The following is a 22914-nucleotide window of genomic DNA, read 5'->3' as shown; positions in this document are numbered from 1 at the left end:
GCGGTGGGGGCCCCCGAGGGGCTTTGTCGACCCGGTTGCGGTGTTGTTCTGTTGTGATGTCGGCAGCGGGGAAACTGCTCGGGATGCTTATTCCTGGACCGTCGGCATCGCCGTCGATGCCCGGTGGTGGTGGTGGTGGTGGTGGTGGGAGCAGCGCCCAGGTTCTGAGCTGTCGGTGGGTGAGTGGCGCCACATGGCCCCAACTGGGGTTTTAGGGTTTTGGGGTTTTAGATTTCCTTCTTTGCCCCTACGAGCTGACATGCGTGGAAGGTTGGTTGTGGGGTTGCAGTTGACGGGTCATTACGTCAAAGTAACGCTGACAGGGATCTATATAGCAGCAACAACAACTGTCGGAGTGTTGTCGTGATCAACCTCATCGTTGAGGACGTTAATGCCGGAAGCCTGTCTTGTGTCTGTCTGTCTCTCTTTGTTTGTCTGCCTGCCTGTCCGTATGTCTGTCTGCCTGTTTGTCTGTCTCTCTTTGTCTGTCTCTCTCTCTTTGTCTGTTTCTCTCTCTTTGTCTGTCTGTCTCTCTCTGTCTATTTGTCTGACCCATCCGCCGTACTAACCCACCCGCCGTACTAACCTAACCCTCCCAGGTAGCCTACCCGAGTTATCTTTGCAGTCAGGGCAGGATTGGCATGGCCCGCCCTGACTTTGCCCTCTTTGCAAGCACGCAGGGCAAACAGACAACAACCCCGATGCAGCTCAGGCTGTGAGGCCTCACACATGAGTTACCATTCTCGACACAGCCAAAGCCAGGCAAACAGAAGCGAATCAGTACATTTTCAGAGTGGAAGGCAACCGTATCTGCTAGTCAGGTCCACCTCTACAAAGTGTACACTCATCACAATTCGCATCTTAGGGTCAACCCTAAAACCCAAGGTAGTATTGACATTGGCATCCTGCAAGAGAGCTGTTGCATACCCTGACAGCGGTCTGTACATCAAGGGTGCTAGCAAACGGGTCGTGCAGAGTTTATTGTGTTGCACCCCATTTGTCGGCACCCGTCAAGTGGTTGCCTCAGCCCACACCGGCACCTGCACCACCCCCTGCCAGCCAGCACTCAGCACAGGAGCCAAACCAGTGGGCAGGGGCTGTGCTGGATTACTAGAATCTCTGCATGCACAAAGGCTGGGGACCACTATCACCATGTCCAGGAAAGCCACGTCCTTGAACTATAGTACCTGATATATTACAAAAACCTAACATTTACCTGCAGCACCATTTCCCAACAACTGGCTAACTTGTTAAGGCGTGACACAACCTACCCCATGCAACGACTATTACAAAAAGGACTCAACAGCACGGCATGGCTGCCATGCCGAACACCGAGCCCAAGCCGAACCTGAACCTCCGCCCACCAGCACCTAGCCCAGTCCCACACTGAAGGCCAGACATACCGCAAGCATGGAGCCCACCAGCACCTAGCCCAGTCCCACACTGAAGGCCAGACATACTGCAAGCACGGAGACTGCTATAGCCCATTTACTGCTCACGCTAACCATGCTGAGGCCCGGTAGCGCCTTGCTGCAGGCAGCCGGCAACCACCGACAGCCACCGACTGCTGGCACTACACTGCAGCCGGCCTTTGCTGCCAAAGCAACCCAGTGCTGTCACCACCAGCCAGCCCTGGTACTGCACCGCCGGTACAATGGTCCAAACGGCAGGTGCCGACTATCACCAGCCCTCCTCAGCACTAACTGCGGAATGCTGCAACCCAGCAGTGCCTTGCTGCAGCCAGCCGGCGCTGGTACCGGCAGCCAGCCCTTGTGTCCAACACAACAGGCTCTAAACTGCAGTGGGCCATTGCCGCTTTTGTTAGCCAGGCCTGCCACGCCGCCAGCACAATCAGCGTGTTCGATGCCGCCAGCCGGTGCTGCCACCTCCAGCCAGCCCTCGTCATGCATCGCAGACACTATACTGCAGCCAAGCAGCACCTTGACATAGCCAGCCGGTGCTGCCACCTCCAGCCAGCCCTCGTCATGCATCGCAGACACTATACTGCAGCCAAGCAGCACCTTGACGTAGCCAGCCGGCGCTGCCACCTCCAGCCAGCCCTCGTCATGCATTGCAGACACTATACTGCAGCCAAGCAGCACCTTGACATAGCCAGCCGGCGCTTCCACCTCCAGCCAGCCCTCGTCATGCATCACAGACACTATACTGCAGCCAAGCAGCTCGATGACAGCCAGCCGGTGCTGCCACCTCCAGCCAGCCCTCGTCATGCATCGCAGACACTATACTGCAGCCAAGCAGCACCTTGACATAGCCAGCCGGCGCTGCCACCTCCAGCCAGCCCTCGTCATGCATCACAGACACTATACTGCAGCCAAGCAGCACCTTGACATAGCCAGCCGGCGCTGCCACCTCCAGCCAGCCCTCGTCATGCATTGCAGACACTATACTGCAGCCAAGCAGCACCTTGACATAGCCAGCCGGCGCTGCCACCTCCAGCCAGCCCTCGTCATGCATCGCAGACACTATACTGCAGTCAAGCAGCACCTTGACGTAGCCAGCCGGCACTGCCACCTCCAGGTAGCCTACTACCTTGCATCATCGGCACTATACTGCGGCCCAGCAGCGCCAGTGTTTGCCACCGCCAGCCCCCCACTTGTTCTGCAAACCTGGGTAGCAGCCGCTGGAGGGGCCGGTGATTGTGTCAGCATGGCTGTCCTGCAGCGCTCGCCTGCAACGCCAGCTGCGTACGCAATGCTGTGATTTCCTGGGGAGGCAAGCAATGATGGAGGTACCAAATGCTTTTAACAATATCACCATTACTTTGACCGTCTTTACACAGGGAGAGGTCGTTTCAGCATAGTGTTGTCAAATACGGTCACACAATCTGCAGTACAACAATACATGCACCGACTGTTACTACAAAGAAGGACAATAAGCCAGCGCTGCCACCTCCAGCCAGCCCTCGTCACGCATCGCAGGCGCTATGCTGCAGCCAGGCAGCGCCTTGATGCAAACAGCCGGCACTGCCACCTCCAACCAGCCGGCAGCATTGCACCTTCGGCACTATCCTGTGGCCTAGCAGCGCCAGCTGCATCAGTGTTTGCCACCGCCTGCCCCCTACTCGTTCTGTAAACCAGCACTATGCTGCAGTCCAGCAGCAGCTGCTAATTGGACCGGTGCTTGTTGCAGCTTTGCGGTTTTACAGTGTGTGCATGCAGTGCCTGCCACACCTGCATTAGTGCTGTGTTCTCCACCGCTAAGTCTCTGGCCGCCGCCGCCGCCACAGCCAGCTTTGCGTTCTCCGCCACCAGCTTTGCATTCTCTGACGCTAAGTCTTTGGCCGCCGCGGCCCGCTTTACGTTCTCCACCGCTAAGTCTTCGGCCGCCGTGGCCCGCTTTGCGTACTCTGCCGCCAAGTCTTTGGCCGCTGCCACCGCCGCCTCCAGCTTTGCATTCTTCACCTCCAGCTTTGCATTCTTCACCGCTAAGTCTTTGGCGTTAGCGATTTTCTGAGGAGGCAAGCACATGATGAAGGCACCCAAACACATTAAACAACATCACCATCCATTTAAACCTTGACACAAGGCAGATGACTTCGCCAGTTGAACACGGGTCACACAGTCCGCAGTATGACAGTACAAGACCAGCACTGACTGTTAAGATAAAGAAGGAGAACACACCACACAGCATTGGATCATGGTATGACTACTGGCGCCCCGTCTCGCACCAGTGGAGCTCAGCCTGCAATACAAAATGAAGTGAACACAGTTGCCGCTGTCTGACATGGCATACAACTGCCTTGGCATCGAGCAGCACCACAGTCACTAAAGCACAACAGCCTTGGCATTGATTGTAGGCAACTACCGCACCTTGGCATTCGCCAGGGACTCCTTGGCCCAGCTCTCTGTCTGCGAGTTGATCACTTCCTGGCCAGCATCTTGGCGTGTTGGCAGCTCCCGCAGGTCCAGGCCGGGGTACATGATCTTCAGTAACTGCTCCAGCACCTGTGGCAGTGCAGGGAGGGGCAGCACTTATTATACACAACCAGAAACCGGCAGGCAAAATATTTTTAAGGATGATGTTCCCCTGCAAAACGTCTTTGGTGGATTGCATCATGACATAAAAGCTTTGAAATGAGGATGGCATACATGCAGATGTGAAGTAACAAGATGTGAGCACTTTAGCAACAGATCAGTGTAGGGATAAGGCAAGTTTGGCAGAGGAAAAGGGAATGTCGCACACGAGGTCCTATGGACCCCACACCGATACCCAGAGTTTCACCAGCGTCTTTCCACAGATTTGGTGCCCTGACACACACACATCCTTATGCTATCCTTATCACTTCATCCCACACACCTGGTAGTAATCTGAGCTGTAAGTCGTGTTCAAGCCAGCATAGATATGCTCATACAGCTGTATGGAGTACACATACAAGCTCGCTTTGGCTCGCATCGGGCTGGCAGGTGGGTCCTGTGGCACAACCAAAGTTGGTGCCTGTGCAGCTGCTGCTGCTGCACCCTGCTCATTTGTTTGTGGCCGTGGCCCCGCACGCTGGACCTTGGCAAAGTACCACGTCTGCATGTCCGTGAGCAGCAACCACACTGGCTCCTCTGTGCCGCTTGCCTCTGCCAGCTCAAGCACAGTAGCCAGCGGCTGCCATAGGTGCTTTTCGACATCCACAGCTGCCTTCACCTCCACGATGAGCACGGGGGTGCAACACTTGGACCGAATGCTTGCCATCAAGGCTTCGGAGTGCACTCTCCCCATCTCACCAGGGCTGGAGCGGACGAGGACAAACTCGGACCTTCCTGCAGCAGCAGAAATCGTGCAGGGAGATGAATAGACATGAACAGTCATCTAGGGACAGGTGCCTCACTCCCAAGAGCAATGGCCAATGGCCTTGGGTGTATGGTCAGCTGCGTGTCTTAGAATGGTCCAGAGCATTATATGTGACTGTAACATGCTCCAAACCAGAGCCATGGGCATTGGCTTGGTAAAAGGAGAGACTCACAGCAGTGCTGTCGTGCCTGAGCAATTAGCTCACAGCCTCTGTGGTGTAGTACTTCATCAAGTCAATGCAGTAAATATTTGCTCCAACCAGAACCACAACCCAGGACCATGAACATACAATGATGGCGCATGAAACAACGAGGCCAGGCCATAGCTTTCATCCCACAGCCATACTGCAACCCCTTGCATACCTTGCGCCAACAGCCCTTCCAAGCTCTCCTCAAAGCCAGCATGCAGCAAGAAGTCTATGGGACAAAGCAAAAGCAAAGGGGTAAACGTAGTACTTAGGCATGCATAGCAGTATGTAGGTAATAGGACAACACCATTTTGGCTTCAAAACAGAATGATTGCACCTGGTAGAGAAGGTGGGGGCACTATACCTAGGTATTGGCTTCCATTGGGTCCTATAGCTTTCAAGGCCTTAAGAATGATAAGAATGTCGGCGTGGGTGCATTCTTAAACATTCTTACACTGGGATTAAGCGGTTTTATGTAAGTATGTCATATAAGTATGCATTAAGACTGCATCAGCCATGAAAACATTATGTTATGAATGCCTGATGGAGCTCTTATAGTTCCCGGATAGGTAATGTATATATATGTATATATATACCTAGATATATATATCACAGATAGGTATACCTATATATATATATATATATATATATATATATATATATATATACCTATCTGTGATATATCACAGTGATTGTGAAACAGTGAACATACCATGAAATTTCATGAAAACCATCAACATGTGTCTGGGTCTAGACCTTAGATCTAATAATGCGAGATCTAACAGGTTTAGACCTGTTAGATGGATTAGCGAGTTCATAGATATCTATGGCTACATCGATGGCTACACCAATGTAGCCAATAATTAAATCCCCTATCAATCACCATGAATATCTAGTGGGTCACACTGCATATACATCAGTGTACACTAATGGAGGGTGTCAAAATGGCGGCCCATCCTTGCATTCTTGGGGAGTCTTGGCAGGTGCAGGATGCATGAACATGCATCCAGTCAGTTGGATACATCCTACACCCCCTTTCCATATCCTCAAGCCAATGCTTGCTAACATCCCACACCCTGCTGACTGCATTCCCTCATCCTCTGCCATCCTCATCCTTGGTGGGTTGGTGTTGACTCTTCCTGGGTTCACATTTCTATCCTTCTCCTTCCTATCCATATCCTGTGCTCGACCCTCCACTGCATCCTGACTGAGCATTCTGCCACCAAGGGGACGCTTGGTGGTTAATAATTAGCCAGGTGCAGCTGTCAATGAAGGTTTTAATAAATTCGGTCTCCGGCACTCAAGGGACACCCAAGGGACTCCCAAAAGACAGGGACGAGACACCAAAGGGACATGGAAGAGACACCAAAGGGACATGGAAGGGACACCCAATTGGGTGTCCCTTGCAAGGGACACCAAAGGGACACCCAAGGAACACCCAAGGGGCACCCAAGGGGCATGGGAGGGATACCCAAGGGGCACGGGAGGGATACCCAAGGGCACCAAAGGGACACCAAAGGGACACGTGGAAGGGACACCCAAAGGACACTTGGAAGGGACACCCAAGGGACTCCCAAAAGACAGGAAGAGACACCAAAGGGACATGGAAGAGACACCAAAGGGACACCATAGGACACATGGAAGGGACACTCAAGGGACACCCAAGGGGCACGGGAGGGACACCCAAGGGGCATGGGAGGGATACCCAAGGGCACCAAAGGATACCCAAGGAACACCCAAGGGACACCCAAAAGACAGGGTACAGACACCAAAGGGACATGGAAGAGACACCAAAGGACACGGGGAAGGGACACCCAAGGGACATGGGAGGTACACCGTAAGGGATAAGCTTCCTCCCCTTTGGGGAGAACCTTCGGTGTCAAAGGGGTGGCACTGGAGGATACCCTCCTGTACCATCCTGCCACCGGAGGGTACCCCCCTGTACCACCATGCCACCGGAGGGTACCCTCCTGTACCACCCTGCCACCGGAGGATACCCTCTTTTACCTTCTTGCCACCGGAGGATACCCTCCTGTACCACCTTGCCACCGGAGGGTACCCTCCTGTACCACCCTGCCACCGGAGGATACCCTCCTGTACCACCATGCCACCGGAGGATGCCCTCCTGTACCACCTTGCCACCGAAGGATATCCTCCTGTACCACCCTGCCACCAGAGGGTACCCTCCTGTACCACCCTGCCACCAGAGGATACCCTCCTGTACCACCATGCCACTGGAGGATACCCTCCTGTACCACCTTGCTACCGGAGGATACCCTCCTGTACCACCCTGCCACCGGAGGGTACCCTCCTGTACCACCCTGCCACCGGAGGATACCCTCCTGTACCACCCTGCCACCGGAGGGTACACCAACAGTATCCTAGCATGGCAGGAACATAGTAGGGAATCTCCGGCAGGTAGGCCGAGATGTAAGCTACCTGGGTGGGGTGCTATGGTGAGGCACTTCAGTATCACGACTACTTGGTGTTCAGAGTTCAAGACTCTGCTGCCGCCATCTCAGATTGTTTCGTACGGGTCTATGTATGCTAGTGCTTGTCGCTGGGTTGGACTTCTTCCTGCCTCAGCGAGGACTCTAAATTCCATGCTTCCGCAAAGCCAGTCGTCCACCCAGGTGAGTGACTGCTACAGTTTCAGTAGCCCCAAACTCTTCTTGTGGGGGCTTGTAGAAAACACATGAGTCTGCCAGCCTCTCCATGGCAAGCAAGGATGCTTCCATTTGGATTCAGCTAAACATGGCAGTGGCCTCGGGGTGCCTCTTGTTTTTCATGCAGCTGCAGCAGCCAGGGATGGTGTTGGGCAGTGGGCTGCAGCAGGTATGTGGCCATGTCAGGCTGCACGCCAGTTCTTTTGTACAGGGGCCAGGGCTGATAGCTGAGTTGCTGAACAGGTGTTGAGTTGTTTGTCATACACGCACATATGTTCATGAACGGCACTTGGTGCAGCTCACAGTATACACACACGTTTTAGCATAGATAAAGAACTTAGGTGTCTTGCGACAGATTTTAGCATCTTAAGGTGTCTTTTTCTTAAAGCATAGGTATAGTGATAGGTTTCAGCACAAAAGTTTCGTAGTCTTAGGTCCGATCCCAGCGAAGTACATCTAATAACGTGGAATTGAATGTAAGATGTCTGCAGATACCAGAAAAGGGCGCCTACCAGTAGAAGTACAGGTGAGAAAGCAAAGGTCAGTACATGTGTCTGAATGGCTTTTTCATCATGACCACCCCTTAAGAATCCCACATTTTTAAGGCTTAAGAATGTACGCAGCAAAAAGAATTTCCTGAGAATATGACTTAAGAATGAATGCCATACTTAGCGAACCTATGGTAAAAACAGTTAAAACCGGCCAAAGAGCAGCTAAGTATGCTTTAGACAAAGAATCAATAAGTTGGCCTAAGAATGTATAAGAACACCCCAAAGAATGGAAGAGAATACGTAAGACTGCTGGGCCCTGAAGAATGCTAAAGAATTTGAAAGAACGGTTTTAAGATAAACGGAGGTCATATGAACATTCTTAGAACAGTGTAAGAATGTTCTAATGATTATTCAATTTTATCAATTTGGCTGGGCTAAGAATGACTTAAGAACGTTCTTAACCCCCCTCTGTGTTCATAGGGACAAGTGCCATGTGAGCTGGTGGAGCCAGGTGCTCACCTGTGATGAGCATCCATCTTCTGGACTGGACATCTGCGTCCGCCTGCACATTTGCTTTTGCACCCTAACAGCCGAGTGCTGAGCTGATTACCCTTGCGAATGTGGCTCACCGGGTGCATGCACATAACCATACATGCACACCTACATGTACATGCGCGAGGCAGCCTCAAGCCAGGCCACGCCACACATGCTCCTAGGTTCATCTGAACATTGTGCCTGAGCAGACAATGCAGTGTGTCTGGTGTGTGTGTGCACTCATTTGCTGTGTTTGCTGCCTTGGTTTACCATCAAGACAGCCAGATCAGCCTTGGAGCAGCAGGCAGACAGTGGTTCTGCTGTAAAGTTGTGACTTCTCCCCTGCAACTGCAGGGCTGGCTTTCATTGCTAGTGCACTGGTACTGTAACAACTCCAAACAACGGCAGTGGCAACACCCCCTAGCCCCCAGGTTCATGGCATGAGTGTGCCACCAGCAGGAAGGCGTGCCACCAGCAGCTAGGCTGCGCAGTGATGTTAGGTAATCCTGCTATGCAATAGGCTGGTTGGTTAGGGCAGGTGGCAAGTGGCAAGAGAGCCTCTGGAGAGTCTGGCCTCCAGGGCATGCTAGGGCTTTGGATGCCTGCCGTAGCGAGCAGACAGGCAAGCGAGGGTGCAAACAGAGCATAGCCCTGGTGGTGCCTATGTTACTTTCCTGAGTGGCTGGCAGTAGGCTGGCACAACTGAGGTGTGCCACATATAGCACACTTGCACACGACGCACATGACGAGACGCACATGACGAGCACGCATGTGTGATAGGGTCAACCGGGTGCAGGTGTCGGCAAATCAGACGGGTGCAACGGGTCCTTCCGTTATGCCGGCTGCAGAAATCACAAGAGGTACTGCTGATGGGTCCTAAGGCTGTATGGCAGCTCAAACAGCGGCAGAATGGAAGGATCCGGGATTTCAAGGCAGGTCTGGACCGACGAACATCGTAGTCTGCCGACTCCTGACCGGGTGCGTTCCCTTTTGGGCTCTGGGGACCATGGTCGGGGGCGTGTACGCAACATGCGAAGATGCGCACACTGAAAGGGTGCAACCCACATACCGTGCTCACCATCTTCCACGTCATCCTCCTTGTCATCTTCCTCATCATCATCCTCGTCCTCATCATCTTCCTCGTCATTCTCCTCGTCATCTTCCTCATCATCATCCTCGTCCTCGTCATCTTCCTCGTCGCTCACGTTGGCATCTTCGCTTTCCTCATCGTCACCACCAACGAAGACGCCGAAAAGCTTGTCCAGTGGCTGGAATGAAAGCAGGTTTTTAAGCAGCTCCCAGAAGATTAAGTACTTGGGCCGCTCTTGGCTCGGGGGCTGGATTACACACGCGCTTGCTGTGAGGACATCCTTGAACACTTTTGGGAAAATAGTATCGATGACCTCATCATAAGGCAGCTTCAGCTTCCTCTTTTTTAACAGTATAGCATTACCAACAAGGCCTTTAGCCAGCCAGCCAGCATACCTAGTCTCAAATGCCGGCCTGGACATTTTGGACAAGGCTTGCCTTTTGGACGAGGCGCATGACGCCCCACCCTCAGAAGGCCGCTTCTTGGGGCCCATTGTTGCAATTTGTATAGGTGGTAACTAACAGGGTGTTTCCACTTGGCCGCACACTAACTTTCCAATATTATCTTTAACGTGGACTTAGTGTGTGGCGATTGAACAGGTGTTTCCACTAAGCGCCCCGGAACCATACGACAGGTTGCTATTAAGGCACCAAACCATTGTTATAGTAAGAGTGGGTGTAATTTAATGCACAAATCAATACAGTTTGGTCGGCTAATTGCTGGAATGTAGGCAGTTCGACCGGTCATGATCGGAATTCCGCTGGTCAGCGGGCTATTTGCGGCTGTGAATAAAGGAAAATACAAAAGTCAAGGAAGGGCCTTCAGGGAAGGAAAATGGCTGACTATGAATTTTCCCCCTCGGAAGTTAATGTCCACTTTGAAAGTTATCAGCAGGTCTGAGGCCCTGATAACTAGTGTGCCACTAATGCGGACTTAATGTACGAGGCGTTTCCAGTGGGCCCTTCAGCTTTTCACGTACGGAGCCCCTTTACGCGATTTCTTAAGAGAACTTTTACTTTCTATTAAAGTAAGTAACTAGTTTCTTATCGCTTGGGTGATTTGCTGAGCCAGGTGTGAGATTTTTTTAACTTAATGTTAGTGTGCGGCCAAGTGGAAACACCAACACATTGGCTCACGTGAGCACCCCCACTACATGAGCACAGCTTGGCCCAGACGAAGGTAAACAGAAGCGTTATAGCAGCCCTCAAGCAGTTTTAGGAAACTATGGAAAATTTTATGAAGCTGAATCACACTTGATGATCCGAAGCCTCCGTACTTCAGCACGCTGGGACCTTGCAGATCTGATTAAGAGTCCATTTACCGCACCTACCTGTATCATACAGCCGTTACTGGCTCATACATAAGCCCAATTTGGATCATGGTGTTCAATCGTGCACTATACGTAACCGTGACAGTGGCGATTGTTTACATTAGATATACACAGCACAGCGGCATATCCAGCCCGTCCTCAGCAAGTACGGCCGGGAGCCTGTGCTTTGCCACCAGACACTCGGGGGCCAGACCGATGGTCGCGGTCTCCGGTGTTCGTTGCAGCACTATGAAGTGAACACAGTTGTCACCGCCGCAAATACGTAGCCGGCTTGCAAGGCTGGAAGCAACACACCTCAGTAAAGATCTTACCCCAAGCGGTTTAGCGTCCCAAGCGCTCTTAGCGTCCCCCAACACAGAAGTTCGTGCATGCTCCATGTAGCGCCTTCTCCCATACGCCTGAACGGGCCACCCTGATACCAAAACCCAAACATCAGTTTCAGCAGCCACAGCCTGCGACAGCCGGTTGGCTCCTTGAAACTTTAGACAGCGCCATGCATGCACAGGCAGGCCTGGCGAACCAGCGTGTGTGCAGCTGTCCTGCTGCTCGCTGCCGCAGCTTCTGCCTGGCCCCCCCCCAGATCGCCGGCCACACACAACAAGACGAGAGGCGCCAACACACAGCACAGCCGTGGCAGCTGCAAACGTTCCAGACCGGCTCCATCCCGACATGCACCCAAGAATGTCATGTTTGACAGCCACCGCAGTGATGGTGCAAGACGCAGGCATCGGCTGCAGGTCAGCGCCGAGCCACATCCCAGAGCTGCAACCTAGTAGAGAACCACATGCCAGCTGCTACTCCTATCTGGGCCTGCTGGGCCACATGCCAGGACGACACCCCGTTGAAAAGCCGGCCACCAGCTGCTGCCCTTCTGTTATGCTGCCGGGCCATATCCGTATCGGGCCAACCGTTAGCTGCTGCTCTCCTCAGCAGCTGCCGGCTCCTTACTGGCCGGGGGCCCACATGCCCGGTGGCGGCATCCCCAGTGGCGGCATGCCCGGGGGCATACCCAGCGGCGGCACTGTGAAAGAAGGGCGAGGGAAGGTGCCAAATGGAGTCGCGGGTAATGGGCAGCAGAGAGGGCAGGTTGTTTGGAGTCCATGCAAATTCTTCCGTGAGGCCACTTACAAGGACTGGAGGTCAGCAGCAAGCAGACCCTGACGACAGGACGGCAAGCAGCATCATGACAGCCAATAAAGAGACCACCAAAGCGAGAATTCAAGCTAGCACAACCTCACAGACACGACAGAGGACGATGGAAGGGACAAGCGGAAGAACAAGGATGGCGGCAGAGGGCGAGAAAAGCAACAGAACAGCAGCAGGACCATGCCGAGGACGATGCAAGGAGGAAGTCGTCGAGCCCTGCAGCAAGCCGCCAGCTACGTAGCATGCAGAACACAAGCCTGCCGCCAAGCAGCCTGCACGGCCATACAACGCAACATGCGTCACGGTGCGCAGAGAGACTCACAAAACAAGCACATAGTTTGCTTGCAGTCCTATTGCATGCTGCAGTGCTTATCTTATTACACCTTTCACCCTAACACAGGCTTCAAAGCCACTTGTGTGATGTTGTTAGGCATGCTAACAAGCAATGCAGACAACGGTCGTGTGCAACGCAGCCCTGGTTCCTGAAGCCAGCAGCAGGTTCAAGCGTACACAAACACAGCGATGAAGGCAGGAAATAGAGGAACAGTATCAGTTGTACAGCTGCAACAAGAAAAATAAAGCTGTTAGCTGAGAAACCCCCGACCCCGAACTCGAGAAAGGCAGCAAACAGCAGAGCGTGAGCGTAATGAACGAGACAGGATAATGAGCTTGGCCCGCGTCCACATGGACTGAGGCCGGTGATGCACGTTGCACTGGCTGTGACAACTAGCGGTTACGCAGTTTCCAGAACCTGGCTGCATGCCGATGGAAGGCCTGGGCCGCCGCCGCAGCATCAGGCCGTCGGGAAGGTCTTGTACAGCCAGTGTCCTTTATGCGTTTGAGCAGGCTAGGGCCCGCAGCCGCTGCCCGAGCTCTGACCTCCGGAAACTGCTGGATGCCCGCCGCAGCCCGCCGAGCACCATTACCTGGTTGAAGAGGGGAAGGGGAAGCCAGCGCAGCGTGGCAAGAGAGTGATAGTATTCGGCCGACTAAGCGCCATGGCAACGACAAGGGAAAGGGACCAGAGCGGAACAGCAAGCATACGTGCGTTGATTGAGCTGCTAGAAGATTAGTCCAGTACGCATTGTATAGGTGGCATGAGACAGACGGTAAAGGCGCTAGGCGGAGCAATGGGCGAAGGTGGCCGATCTGCGAGCAGCGAGCAAAGATCGCCTGAGAGGGCGGCCTTAGTGCTATAACCTGCAAGTGAAAACAGTGAGCAAAGCAGAGCATGGCACATTGGGAGCAGCTAAGCAAGCAAGGGGGTAAACGAGGAGCCCGTGCATCAGAGCTTCGGTTGCGTCTGGTACGCCAAGCTCCGTTGCGTCCGGTTGCGTGGTCTTTGGCTTCTTTCTATCTCTTGTCCTCTGTTCTACTTCCTTCCAGGTCGGAAGGAAGCGGGCTCTATTCGCTTCTTGCTATCTCTTTTGTTCCGTCCCAGGTCGGAAGGAAGGGATGCTCTCTTTTCTGGTCTCTTTTCTTCTGTTCTACTTCCTTCCGTGTTGGAATGAAGGGATGCTCTCTCTTCTGGTCTCGTTTTTGTCATGTTCTACTTCCTTTCGTGTTGGAAGGAAGGAAACACACTCTGGCGGCGGCGGCGGCGGCGGGAGCGGGCAACGTTGGCGGCGGCTGCTGCTGCGGATGTCCGGCTTTGGAGATGGAGAGTGCCCGTGCACTGCCCGTGCAAGCAGGCGTGGGCACTAACTGCACTGGGGTGGTGGAGGCGGCGGAGGGGATGTGAAGTCGTGCTGCAACCTGCCTCGCAAAGGCGGAGGCGATCGCAGGAAACATGTACATACAGACATACAGACGGACAGACAAGAGGACAGAAAGAAAGCCGTACTCTGGCGCCCTGTGCCCCCTCAACCCCCCCAGCCCCTTCCTTCTCCCCTAACTCTCACCAGCACCCACGCCGCCAGACGCAGCTGAGCCCGAGTTGCCTCCCGCTCCTCGTCCCGCTTCTCTTGACACTTCTCCTCCACTCCCTCCTTCCCCGCCTCCTCCATCTCTACAACCCGATGGCGATGTGGCGGATGACCGAGACAGGGGTGGCCGTCACACAAGCGCCGTACAGCCTCCGGTACACCACCCGTTACCGGCGCCGATGCCGCCGCCGCTGCTCAGGCGGGCCCAGGACAGAGAGCGGCAAATGGTCGGCCGCCGCCAGCACCTCACTCTGCGCAGCCGCCGCCGCTGCCGGCCCCGTCGACGACGTTGACGCCCCGCCAACACCAACCTGCCGTTTCGGGGCGTGCGACTATCTGTATACGACAATACGACACTTTGACGCGTTCTTGGCCCACAGTCCCCTGTTCCCGCGCCACATGATCACTTCCTTCTCCCCAGTAGAGATGTGCACAGTGTACTCCATATATAGCCCCGGTCCGTATCCGCCTTCCCGCTCGTCCAATTGTCACGTGCTGCTTTGTGTTTGTCGTACATACATATAGTATCGTACACAGCGCCGCACAAAGTAGCTACGGACCACAACTTGGGGATTGAAGCCCTTCCAGGAGTTAGTCTATCCCCACACATTCAAATTCGGCAATCACCCATCTGAATACACGATCATGCAAGGGAGGTACGGCAGGTTGCGGCTGCAGCCCTAAACCCTGGCTGACGAAAGAGGGTTTGCCACCTCATCGTATAAACGCCATACAGGTGCAAAATAACACATCTCGCAATGGGGGCCGCCAGGCTGCTGCTGCTGCTGCTGCTGCTAGTTTTTCTTGCATTGGGCCCGATAAGGTGCAGGTGTCGTACCGCAGACGCTGTCATGCGAATGTCGTACACGGCTTGCAGGAACTCGAGCGCGAAGGCGGCGTCATGCGGCACCCGACTTTGCAAAGCCGCTACAGCCGGCCACAGCGCCTGCCGATCGACGTGAGGGTCCCACAGGGTCCCACCGGCGCCGGACAGAGAGAATGAAGGCAACAACAGATACAGGCAATCACGGTCCTTCGTTAGGGCTAGACCCGAGTATGTTGATGTAGGAGTTCCACCCTAAACCCTAAAACTCTAAAACCCAAGTTGTTTAGCAGCCGCACCACTGGGCTGGGAGGAAGGGAGACCGGGAAGGGGAGCGGAGCCCACCCGATATGCGTTCCTTACCCTTTACGGACCCTAGGTGCATAAGCTGTCCGGCCGCGCAGTCCTAGGGTTATATAAGTCTACATCGCCGAAAACCTCCGGGGACCCTCAGGCGAGGGAGATGTGTGTGTCCGTACCTCAGGCGCCTCCCTGACCCGCGGGTCACTGCTCCACAGCGACTGGAGTGTTTCCCAGACCACCTCCACAGCTGCATCAGGCCGGCTGGCCAGCACCTCCTCTGCCGCCACAAGCTCCTCCAGGGGATGAGTGCCCGTCGCAGCAAGGGCCCTGAGACGGCGTGTGGGGTGGAGCGGCGTGGGGTGGGAAGCGTGAGGTTGGAGAAATGGTTGGAGGTTGGGAAGTTGCAGTTTCGGGAGGTGAAGGTTGGTTGTAGAGTAACGCATACAAGCGCCTTAATGACCTATCAAACCGACAGAGGTACATGGGTACTAAGGGCAGGGATACGTAAGAAAACACACAGACACGTTACTCCCCATTCCTCCCCCCACACACACCCCTCCACCTACCTCACCTGACTTCAAGGGCCTCCAGCTCCGGGCCCTCCCCCGGCACCGACCCCGCCTCCCTCAGCGCCCCCACACACAGCAGGCACACGTCGGGGTCCCCCGCGGCCTGGTGACACAGAGCGAGCCATATCAGGACCTGCCGGGGGGGGGGAGGGGAGGGGGCAGGGGAGGGCCGAGGGAGCGTCCCAGGGCTGGCATCAGAGAAGGTGAAGGGGAAAGAAGTACAGCGCATGTGTATTTTTTATTCGGCTCCTCATCGCACCTTGTTGCTTTGGGAGTGACGAAACTATGGAAGTCATGATGTACGGTGTACCAATGCCAGAATGAACTTCTGGACGGGCTTCTCAGGGTTCCCTCAGACTCCTGGGAACTCATACGCACTCGTACACACTCGTACACACGTCATTGTTCTGCCCCGTGCCCGGTAGTGCCATTTTCCTCATCCTAAGCACAACCGGCGTCCCCCTCCCTCAATACCCCCCTCCATACATACGTACACATACGGGATGACAATCGCGTGGAACACCCGCCATGCAAGATGGAGCGCAGAGGGGGTCTACGAGGGGCGACCTACCGCAAGAAGTGGACGGGGGGAAGAGAAGAGGGGGAAGGGTGTCGGGTGGACAGGGGGAAGGGTAAACCAATGGGGGCGTTACGGCTGTACACGGCTGTACACGGCTATACACGGCTGTACACGGCTGTGCACGCGCCCCGGGGCCGAGGAGAGGGAGACCCTTCCCCCGAAACACACACACACACACACACATACACACACATCTCCCCACACCAGCCGACCGGACCATCCGCCCACCGACCTGGTCAAGGAGGGGTATCGCCTCAGCAGGATCAACGAGAGCCAGGCCGCCGCCGGCACCGCCAGCACCGCTGCCGTACACATTGTCGTACTCTCCACCATCTTCACCGGCGTCATCGCCTTCTAAAAGGGACGCTGCCGCCGCCGCTGCACCGGAACTGGCGGCGCCAGAGCTGACTCCAGCAGCCGCTGGCGGTGACGGCGGCGGCGGCCTTGGGCTGCAACGCCAAGCCCGCGATCCGACGCCGCGGAGTCACCACCGCCGCCGCCGCGAGAAGCAGCGCCGCCGGCGGGCGACCATCCCCCCGTCGCTATGTTTACAGCTTGGTCCAGCAGTGTCTTTTCATGCGAAGGAAGAACGTAATCATGTGCCGTACATGTAGTACACGTAGATGTACATCCAAGCAAGGACACCATGAAGATACGAGCCAAAATCAAGTACGGCAAGGTGCCTAAACCAGCGCCTTGGCAGCCAACAAGCTACGATACTCCACTTTGCTGCCGCAGCAATAGCTAATGGCCCCTGCGCAAACATGACACGCACACATTGAAATAGCTAATGCTCCACCACTGCTGCCTCCTGCACCCTTACTATTAATGTTCCTGCCGTACAAGTTACCGTGCGGCTGCTACAGCTACGGTTACGGCTATAATCACCGTTGCTGCTACTGCTACTGCTGCTGCTGCCGCCGCTCCTCACCTGGGCTAACCAGCCGGTGAGCACACAAGAGAGGTCTGGCCTGAGGAGGAGAGGAAGGGGGAAAGGGGGAAAGGGAGGAGCTAACATTATTATGTTAATTATTTTAATGATCAATGATTATAATATTATTACTTATAATTGATAATATTATAATTTATATTGTCATTATTACAAATAATATCATTCTATATAATATGATAAATAATATATTTACATTTATTTTTATTGTAATTGTTATCGTAATGATGGGATCAAGGAGAAGGAAAGAAGGGTCAACTGCCCTGGGCGACACGTCTCGGCAACTGCCACCTGTGTAAACGGGGGAAAAAGGGAAGACGAACCACGGGATGGGGGTAATCACAGGAACTGGACACAACCCCCCGACATTTTCGGCATACATGCCTTACTCCCGTACGATGTGCAAGATTAAACCCCCTTCCACATACAACAACAACACAAACATAATCCTCTGCACACCGACCTGGCGTCTTGCAAATCCCGAGCCATGGACGAACATTCCGCCAAGGTTTGCCGTGCGAGGGCCTGCATGTACGGCGTCAATTGAACTATAGCGTCCCATTAGCAATATGGGAGGAAGGCTGTGGGACAATCAAGAACATCACGACGTTGTCGCGGTCCCTGTCGACCCGCTTGCATCCTCCACTTCGACCATCCTAGGACTACCCTCATGTGCAAGGGGTATGGGAGTTCAGCGGATGATGCGCGAACACGAACGATCACATCGAGGCACGAAGACCCCCTCCCTCCCTCCCTCTCCCCTATCTATTCCTCCCTTCCTGCCGGGCCCCTGGATTCTCCTCAAGGACCACGACCCCGACCCCGACCCCGACCACACCTTCCCAAACCCCACACAAACAACCCCACCAACGTCTTTACCCTTCTGCCTTCTGCGCTTCTGACGCCATGAGTATAAGCCCGGTTTAAGCCCACGCAACCACCAACGGCCAGCAACCAACCAAAAAACTAACCAACCGCCGTCGTACCTCTTGGCCCAGTCTCCACAGCACCTGAGTCCGCGTCAGTTGACACTCAAACACCTGCAGCAGCAGCAGCTCCTCGCGATCCACGGTGCTCAGGCCATCTGCGGAGTACGGCAAGGTGGCGCCGCCAACGCCTCCGGCGACAGCGGAAGTGGTGGTGGCAGGACCGCCGCCGCCACCACCGGCGGCGGCGGATCGATACATGTTCCCCGAGCCGTTGGCAGCAACTATTTAAAATCGAAAAAAAGATCTTCGAAGCACGTCGATATGTCGATTAGCTTTCCCCGATACATCTGGAAACGGCCTGAGCCATGATGACGGGTGAGCGCTAGTCGAGATGTATGTACGCACGTATGTATGCATATATGTTCATCTCGGGACAAGCACATCTACGCGCTTTCCGGATGCGAAAGTCGCAACCAGGAGCGACCTGCCGCGAAACTGAAAGCCAGCCGCCACCGCGCCTTCTCCACCGCACGATGGTAATGATGATGGTATTGATGATCGCCAAAGCTGGCGGCGGCATGGGGCGGCGCCGGCAGCCGCTGTACGGGAATCAGCGCGGCGGCATCGCAGGCAAGGTGCCGTACACAGGGGATGTAGGTCAGCACTCGGATGCGTCGGCCGTGACTCCCCGCCCGTGTACGGCCGCCGTCACCACCGCCGTCACTACCGCCATTTCCCTGGTCCACTGGTGCCGCCGCTGCCGCTGGGACTGCCGTACGTGTCGTACACAGCTGCACCGACACGTTAACGCTACCCGCCCGCAAGGTTTCCACATTAGAGAGCCCCACGGCGCAGTCCAAAGAGTGGACGCTATGCACCACAACTCTGTTTCATGGTCCGGAGACAGGACTGCCGCTGGCGGTACGCCGCCGCCAGTGCCGCCGCCAGCGGCGGCGGCGGCGACCGCGGCTGAAGAAGGCCGCGGCATGGCGGCGCGAAGTGCTGATAGTACGGACCTGAGCTGCTCCACAAGGCCATCCGCATGGTCTGCGGAGACGGAGGAGGGACCCGCGACCGCATCCTTGCCGCCAGTGTCCTCGTCCTCGACCATGAAGTCGTCCTCGTCGCTAGCGTCGCCAGGTAGCAGCGGCGACGACACACCGTCCTGACGGTCCTCATACCGCCCCCACAGCGCCGCTGTCGCCGCCGTCGGCACATGTCGTGATAATGCCGTAGTGCTTGCAGCTGGTCTGCCAGCTCACGCGCGCGGTGCAGCAACTGACTTTGCGTGTGCCCGGATGGCTGCAGGGAGGGGGTTGGCGCGGGCGGAGAGGGGCGGGCAGGAGGGGCGGCCGCCGTGGAGATGGCTTGCGGCAAGATGCTGCCCGCTGTGGCTGTGGCTGTGGCTGTGGGTGCGGCTGCAAAGGCTGGTAACGTGCTTGAGCTGCCGCCATAAAGTTCATTCGCTAATGTTGCCTTTGTTGCTGCTGTTGTTGCTGCGGCTGCTTTCGAAAAAAATATCGTTGTGGTGATCGTTGGGAAAACATATTGGTTGTTGTTCAATGTCGAAGGTATTGTCATCGCTGTGTGGAAGGAAAGGCTGTTCGGGCTGGGCTGTGGCTGCCGCAAAGCGCCTTGGCACAGGGCCTGAGCTGCTCTGTCGGGGCAGCCTCCCTGTTCCCGGCTGCATCTTTTTAGATCGCTGCCCTCCAAGGCTAAGACACAGCGGCAGTTAGACAGCAGGCGCGTGGCTGGCGGCCTTGCATAAAATATGGCTTCGGTGTGGGATGGACAGACGCGTGAAAAAGCCCACAGCGAAAACAAGGTGAAGTAAAAAAACCTTTGGCCTTGCGTGCGCGGATTGCTAACCGAAAGTTTAAGCCACGCCCTCCCGTACACACACATGCATGCGCGTGTACAGATATGTATAAAACCTTCCAAACTCATTTTCCCCTCTTTTACCCCAGCCAACGCAGGTTCGTCCCCGAGCCCTCCCACCCCACTCCAGCTAAATATCCCACAATTTCTCGTACGTACCGCAATATTGCCAGACTGCACATCGTGATACTGAACTCGATTTCCCGCCGTTTCTCCTCTTGCTCGTCCAATCTGCTCATGGACAGCAGCTCCTCCGCGGTGCGGTCTGAGGCGGGGTCCGGGCGGGCGGATGAGTGAGGGTTTTGGGAGCGAGGGGATGCGGAAGAAAGGAAGCCCAAGGCCATTGCGCCGCTCTTCTCCCGCCGGTCTTTTTAGACCTAACCCCCCCTTACCCCCCTCTACCCCTCTAAAACCCCGTCCCCCCTTCCCCTCCGGCTCCCTCCTACCCCTGGGCTCGCCAGCTTGTGGCCCTCCGCGTTCAGACGTGTCAGTTTCCTGTAGCACCAATCCGCCAGCTCCAGGGCGTAATCCTCGGATAGGGACTTGGCGGCGTGGGAGTGGTACAGAGCCACCTAGCAGCAGGGGTGGGGACGAGAAGTGAGGGTGAGAGGGGGGGAACATCATCATCATCATCATCATCATCATCATCATCATCATCATCATATTGTGATGTGCAAGGGGAAGCCAAGGGCAGTTGCTGCCCAACATACTTCTCAGGCGGCCATTAGCTGCGGGAAAGGGAAAGGTGGGGGGAGGGGAAGGGAGGGGAAAGACGTTGGAAAGAAAGCCCCGTGCGTGTTTTGTGTGAGTGTGCCAAGTTTAGAATAACCTAGATCGTGTTTATCAAGAATTCTTTGGTATTTCATATTATTCGTTTTTTTCATATGTGCGTCTTAATAGGATAGAGCTTGGTAAGAAACATATCGGCAAGCTTTATTTCAGACTTTTCAGATTCCATTACTTTAACAAGCTTATGTACAAACGAATCAATAAGTGTTTTCCACGCAATGCGTCCACTCCGCTGCGCAACCTTAACAATCAACACATAAAAGCGCCATATCGCACTGTCCACAAACCTCAGCCTAACCCGATCTAAACCAACCTGCATTCCCCCATCAGCTGATTCCCCCCTCCTCCCCACCTGCAACAGATCAGCCACTGTCACTTCATGGTACAGCAGCACGTAGGTGGTCACGGAGTCCACATGCTCGGCCAGATGTGACGCCAGCAGGGGGTATACGAACTCCTTCCGGCATCTATGAGGAGCAGGCCGTGGGCGAAAACCTGATTTCGAATTTGAATTTGGGCGGGTGTGCGTGGGGGGGTCGAGGGAAGACGAGGGGCTGAAGAGGATGATGGCGAGGAGACACCCCATACAAACCTGCATCTTGTCGAGCGACACGAGCAGCTCCATAACGAACTCGTCGCTGTGGGTCTGAGCATTGTAGTGGGCCTGAAAGGTGTGGAGGGTTAAGGGGTTCCTCTTGTCGGGAGGAAGAGAGAGAGATGACTTACCACGGGGGGAAGGGCTCATTCGGCACTCACAGCAGGCCGCCACCCCTTGACCCAAAACCCCCCAACTGCCCACTGGCCACCAGCCACCACTAAGCCCTAGAGAGGGGTGGTGGTAAGGGGTTGCAATGCGCTCCTCCTCCCGCACGCGTACGATGCCAATATGAGGCCAGCACCACCAAATCAGCTTCAACCCTTTATGGTTTGAAGGTGTCTAGTTACCTGCAGGTTCAGTCGCTCGATCCACTCGTGCTGTGTGTGCCATTTGGGACCTCACCTGCGTGATGGATAGGGCAGGACAGGAAGTAAAAAAATTGGTTAGAGGCTCTTAAGGTGCAAAATCAATGGGATGCATTTCTACGAATAACATGCGAAAAATTCTGAGGTTTTGTAGGTGTACAAGTTGTACAGCGTCACAAAACAAGCGAAATTAGGCGGTTGTCGACTGAAAATATTACGCTGATCATTTCCTTACAAGGTTGGTTCATTCTATGGCTTTGGCTGGCCTCTGCCTCGTTCCGAGGCGCTCTTCGGTTAGACGTTAGTACGAGGCTCTCCTGCTTTTGAACTAATCACCAGCGTGATTATCTGAAGAGAGCTACTTGATACTAGCACATAGATCAAAGCGGAGACGACTTCCCGACGAACACTTACTTCTTCAAGCGTCAAGTGTCCATGGAGCAAGTTGTCCGATAATCCGCTCCGCTTCCGATGCGCTGAGCAAAGCCTGTAAGCTCATATGATGCACACTCTTGGCTGGTCTTTTAATTAAACGGACATGCTAAAATAAGCGATGGCCACTATCACCAATTTAGTCAATCATCTTCACTGCCGGCATTGTTCCTATTGACCATACATACAATGCACACATATAATCCACGTTGCAATACTGGTGCGTATGGCGGCAAAAATGGTGGCATTCTAGCGTTCGCGCGCGCGGACCACCACAAGACCGTTGACTGTCTTTCTGCAGCACAGGCCCACACTTATGGTGCACCTCATTTAGCAAGACATCGAGTGACACTCGAGCATTTTTACCTGGAAGGGCGCACAACACTTCGCCGGGGGTGACCATGTTCGGGGTCAAACATCCGGATCTCCCGCCCAAGACCCTCGACGCTCTTAGGAGAGCCTGCTCTGAAAACGAGCAGACTCTGGATAGTGTTGCATAGGTCGTGCGTAGAGCTGGAATTAGCAGGTCG

The 22914-nt window shown here is 54.8% G+C and overlaps 2 protein-coding genes across 2 annotated transcripts in view; both read right to left on the bottom strand.

Moving 5' to 3' along the window:
• Positions 1–1500: 1500 nt before the first annotated feature.
• Positions 1501–10189, bottom strand: VOLCADRAFT_91896 (uncharacterized protein; the record flags this gene model as incomplete). The annotated part of the gene is made up of 7 exons (XM_002951286.1): positions 1501–1638; positions 3192–3470; positions 3831–3965; positions 4318–4769; positions 5163–5216; positions 6995–7339; positions 9757–10189. 7 exons carry the CDS (start codon positions 10187–10189, stop codon positions 1501–1503), a joined length of 1836 nt encoding a protein of 611 aa, XP_002951332.1.
• Positions 10190–11193: 1004 nt separating this feature from the next.
• VOLCADRAFT_91895 (uncharacterized protein) overlaps positions 11194–22914 on the bottom strand; it is a gene marked incomplete at both ends in the record, with an annotated part of 12508 nt that continues 787 nt past the window's right edge. Inside the window, 19 exons of the mRNA XM_002951285.1 lie at positions 11194–11304; positions 12047–12119; positions 13124–13170; positions 13829–13948; positions 14146–14250; positions 15008–15115; positions 15472–15622; positions 15867–15997; positions 16677–16893; positions 17053–17198; positions 17376–17415; positions 17857–17918; positions 18380–18510; positions 18807–19207; positions 19339–19519; positions 19585–19624; positions 20647–20772; positions 21342–21653; positions 21935–21964. Of these exons, the coding sequence (XP_002951331.1) occupies positions 11194–11304; positions 12047–12119; positions 13124–13170; positions 13829–13948; positions 14146–14250; positions 15008–15115; positions 15472–15622; positions 15867–15997; positions 16677–16893; positions 17053–17198; positions 17376–17415; positions 17857–17918; positions 18380–18510; positions 18807–19207; positions 19339–19519; positions 19585–19624; positions 20647–20772; positions 21342–21653; positions 21935–21964 (2532 nt within the window). The remainder of the gene's footprint in view (positions 11305–12046; positions 12120–13123; positions 13171–13828; positions 13949–14145; positions 14251–15007; positions 15116–15471; positions 15623–15866; positions 15998–16676; positions 16894–17052; positions 17199–17375; positions 17416–17856; positions 17919–18379; positions 18511–18806; positions 19208–19338; positions 19520–19584; positions 19625–20646; positions 20773–21341; positions 21654–21934; positions 21965–22914) is intronic.

Source organism: Volvox carteri (assembly GCF_000143455.1).
Source record: "Volvox carteri f. nagariensis unplaced genomic scaffold VOLCAscaffold_23, whole genome shotgun sequence".
Classification (NCBI taxonomy): Eukaryota; Viridiplantae; Chlorophyta; class Chlorophyceae; order Chlamydomonadales; family Volvocaceae; genus Volvox; species Volvox carteri.
Note: the sequence above shows the minus strand (reverse complement) of the source record. Positions and strands in the feature narration are given on the sequence as shown.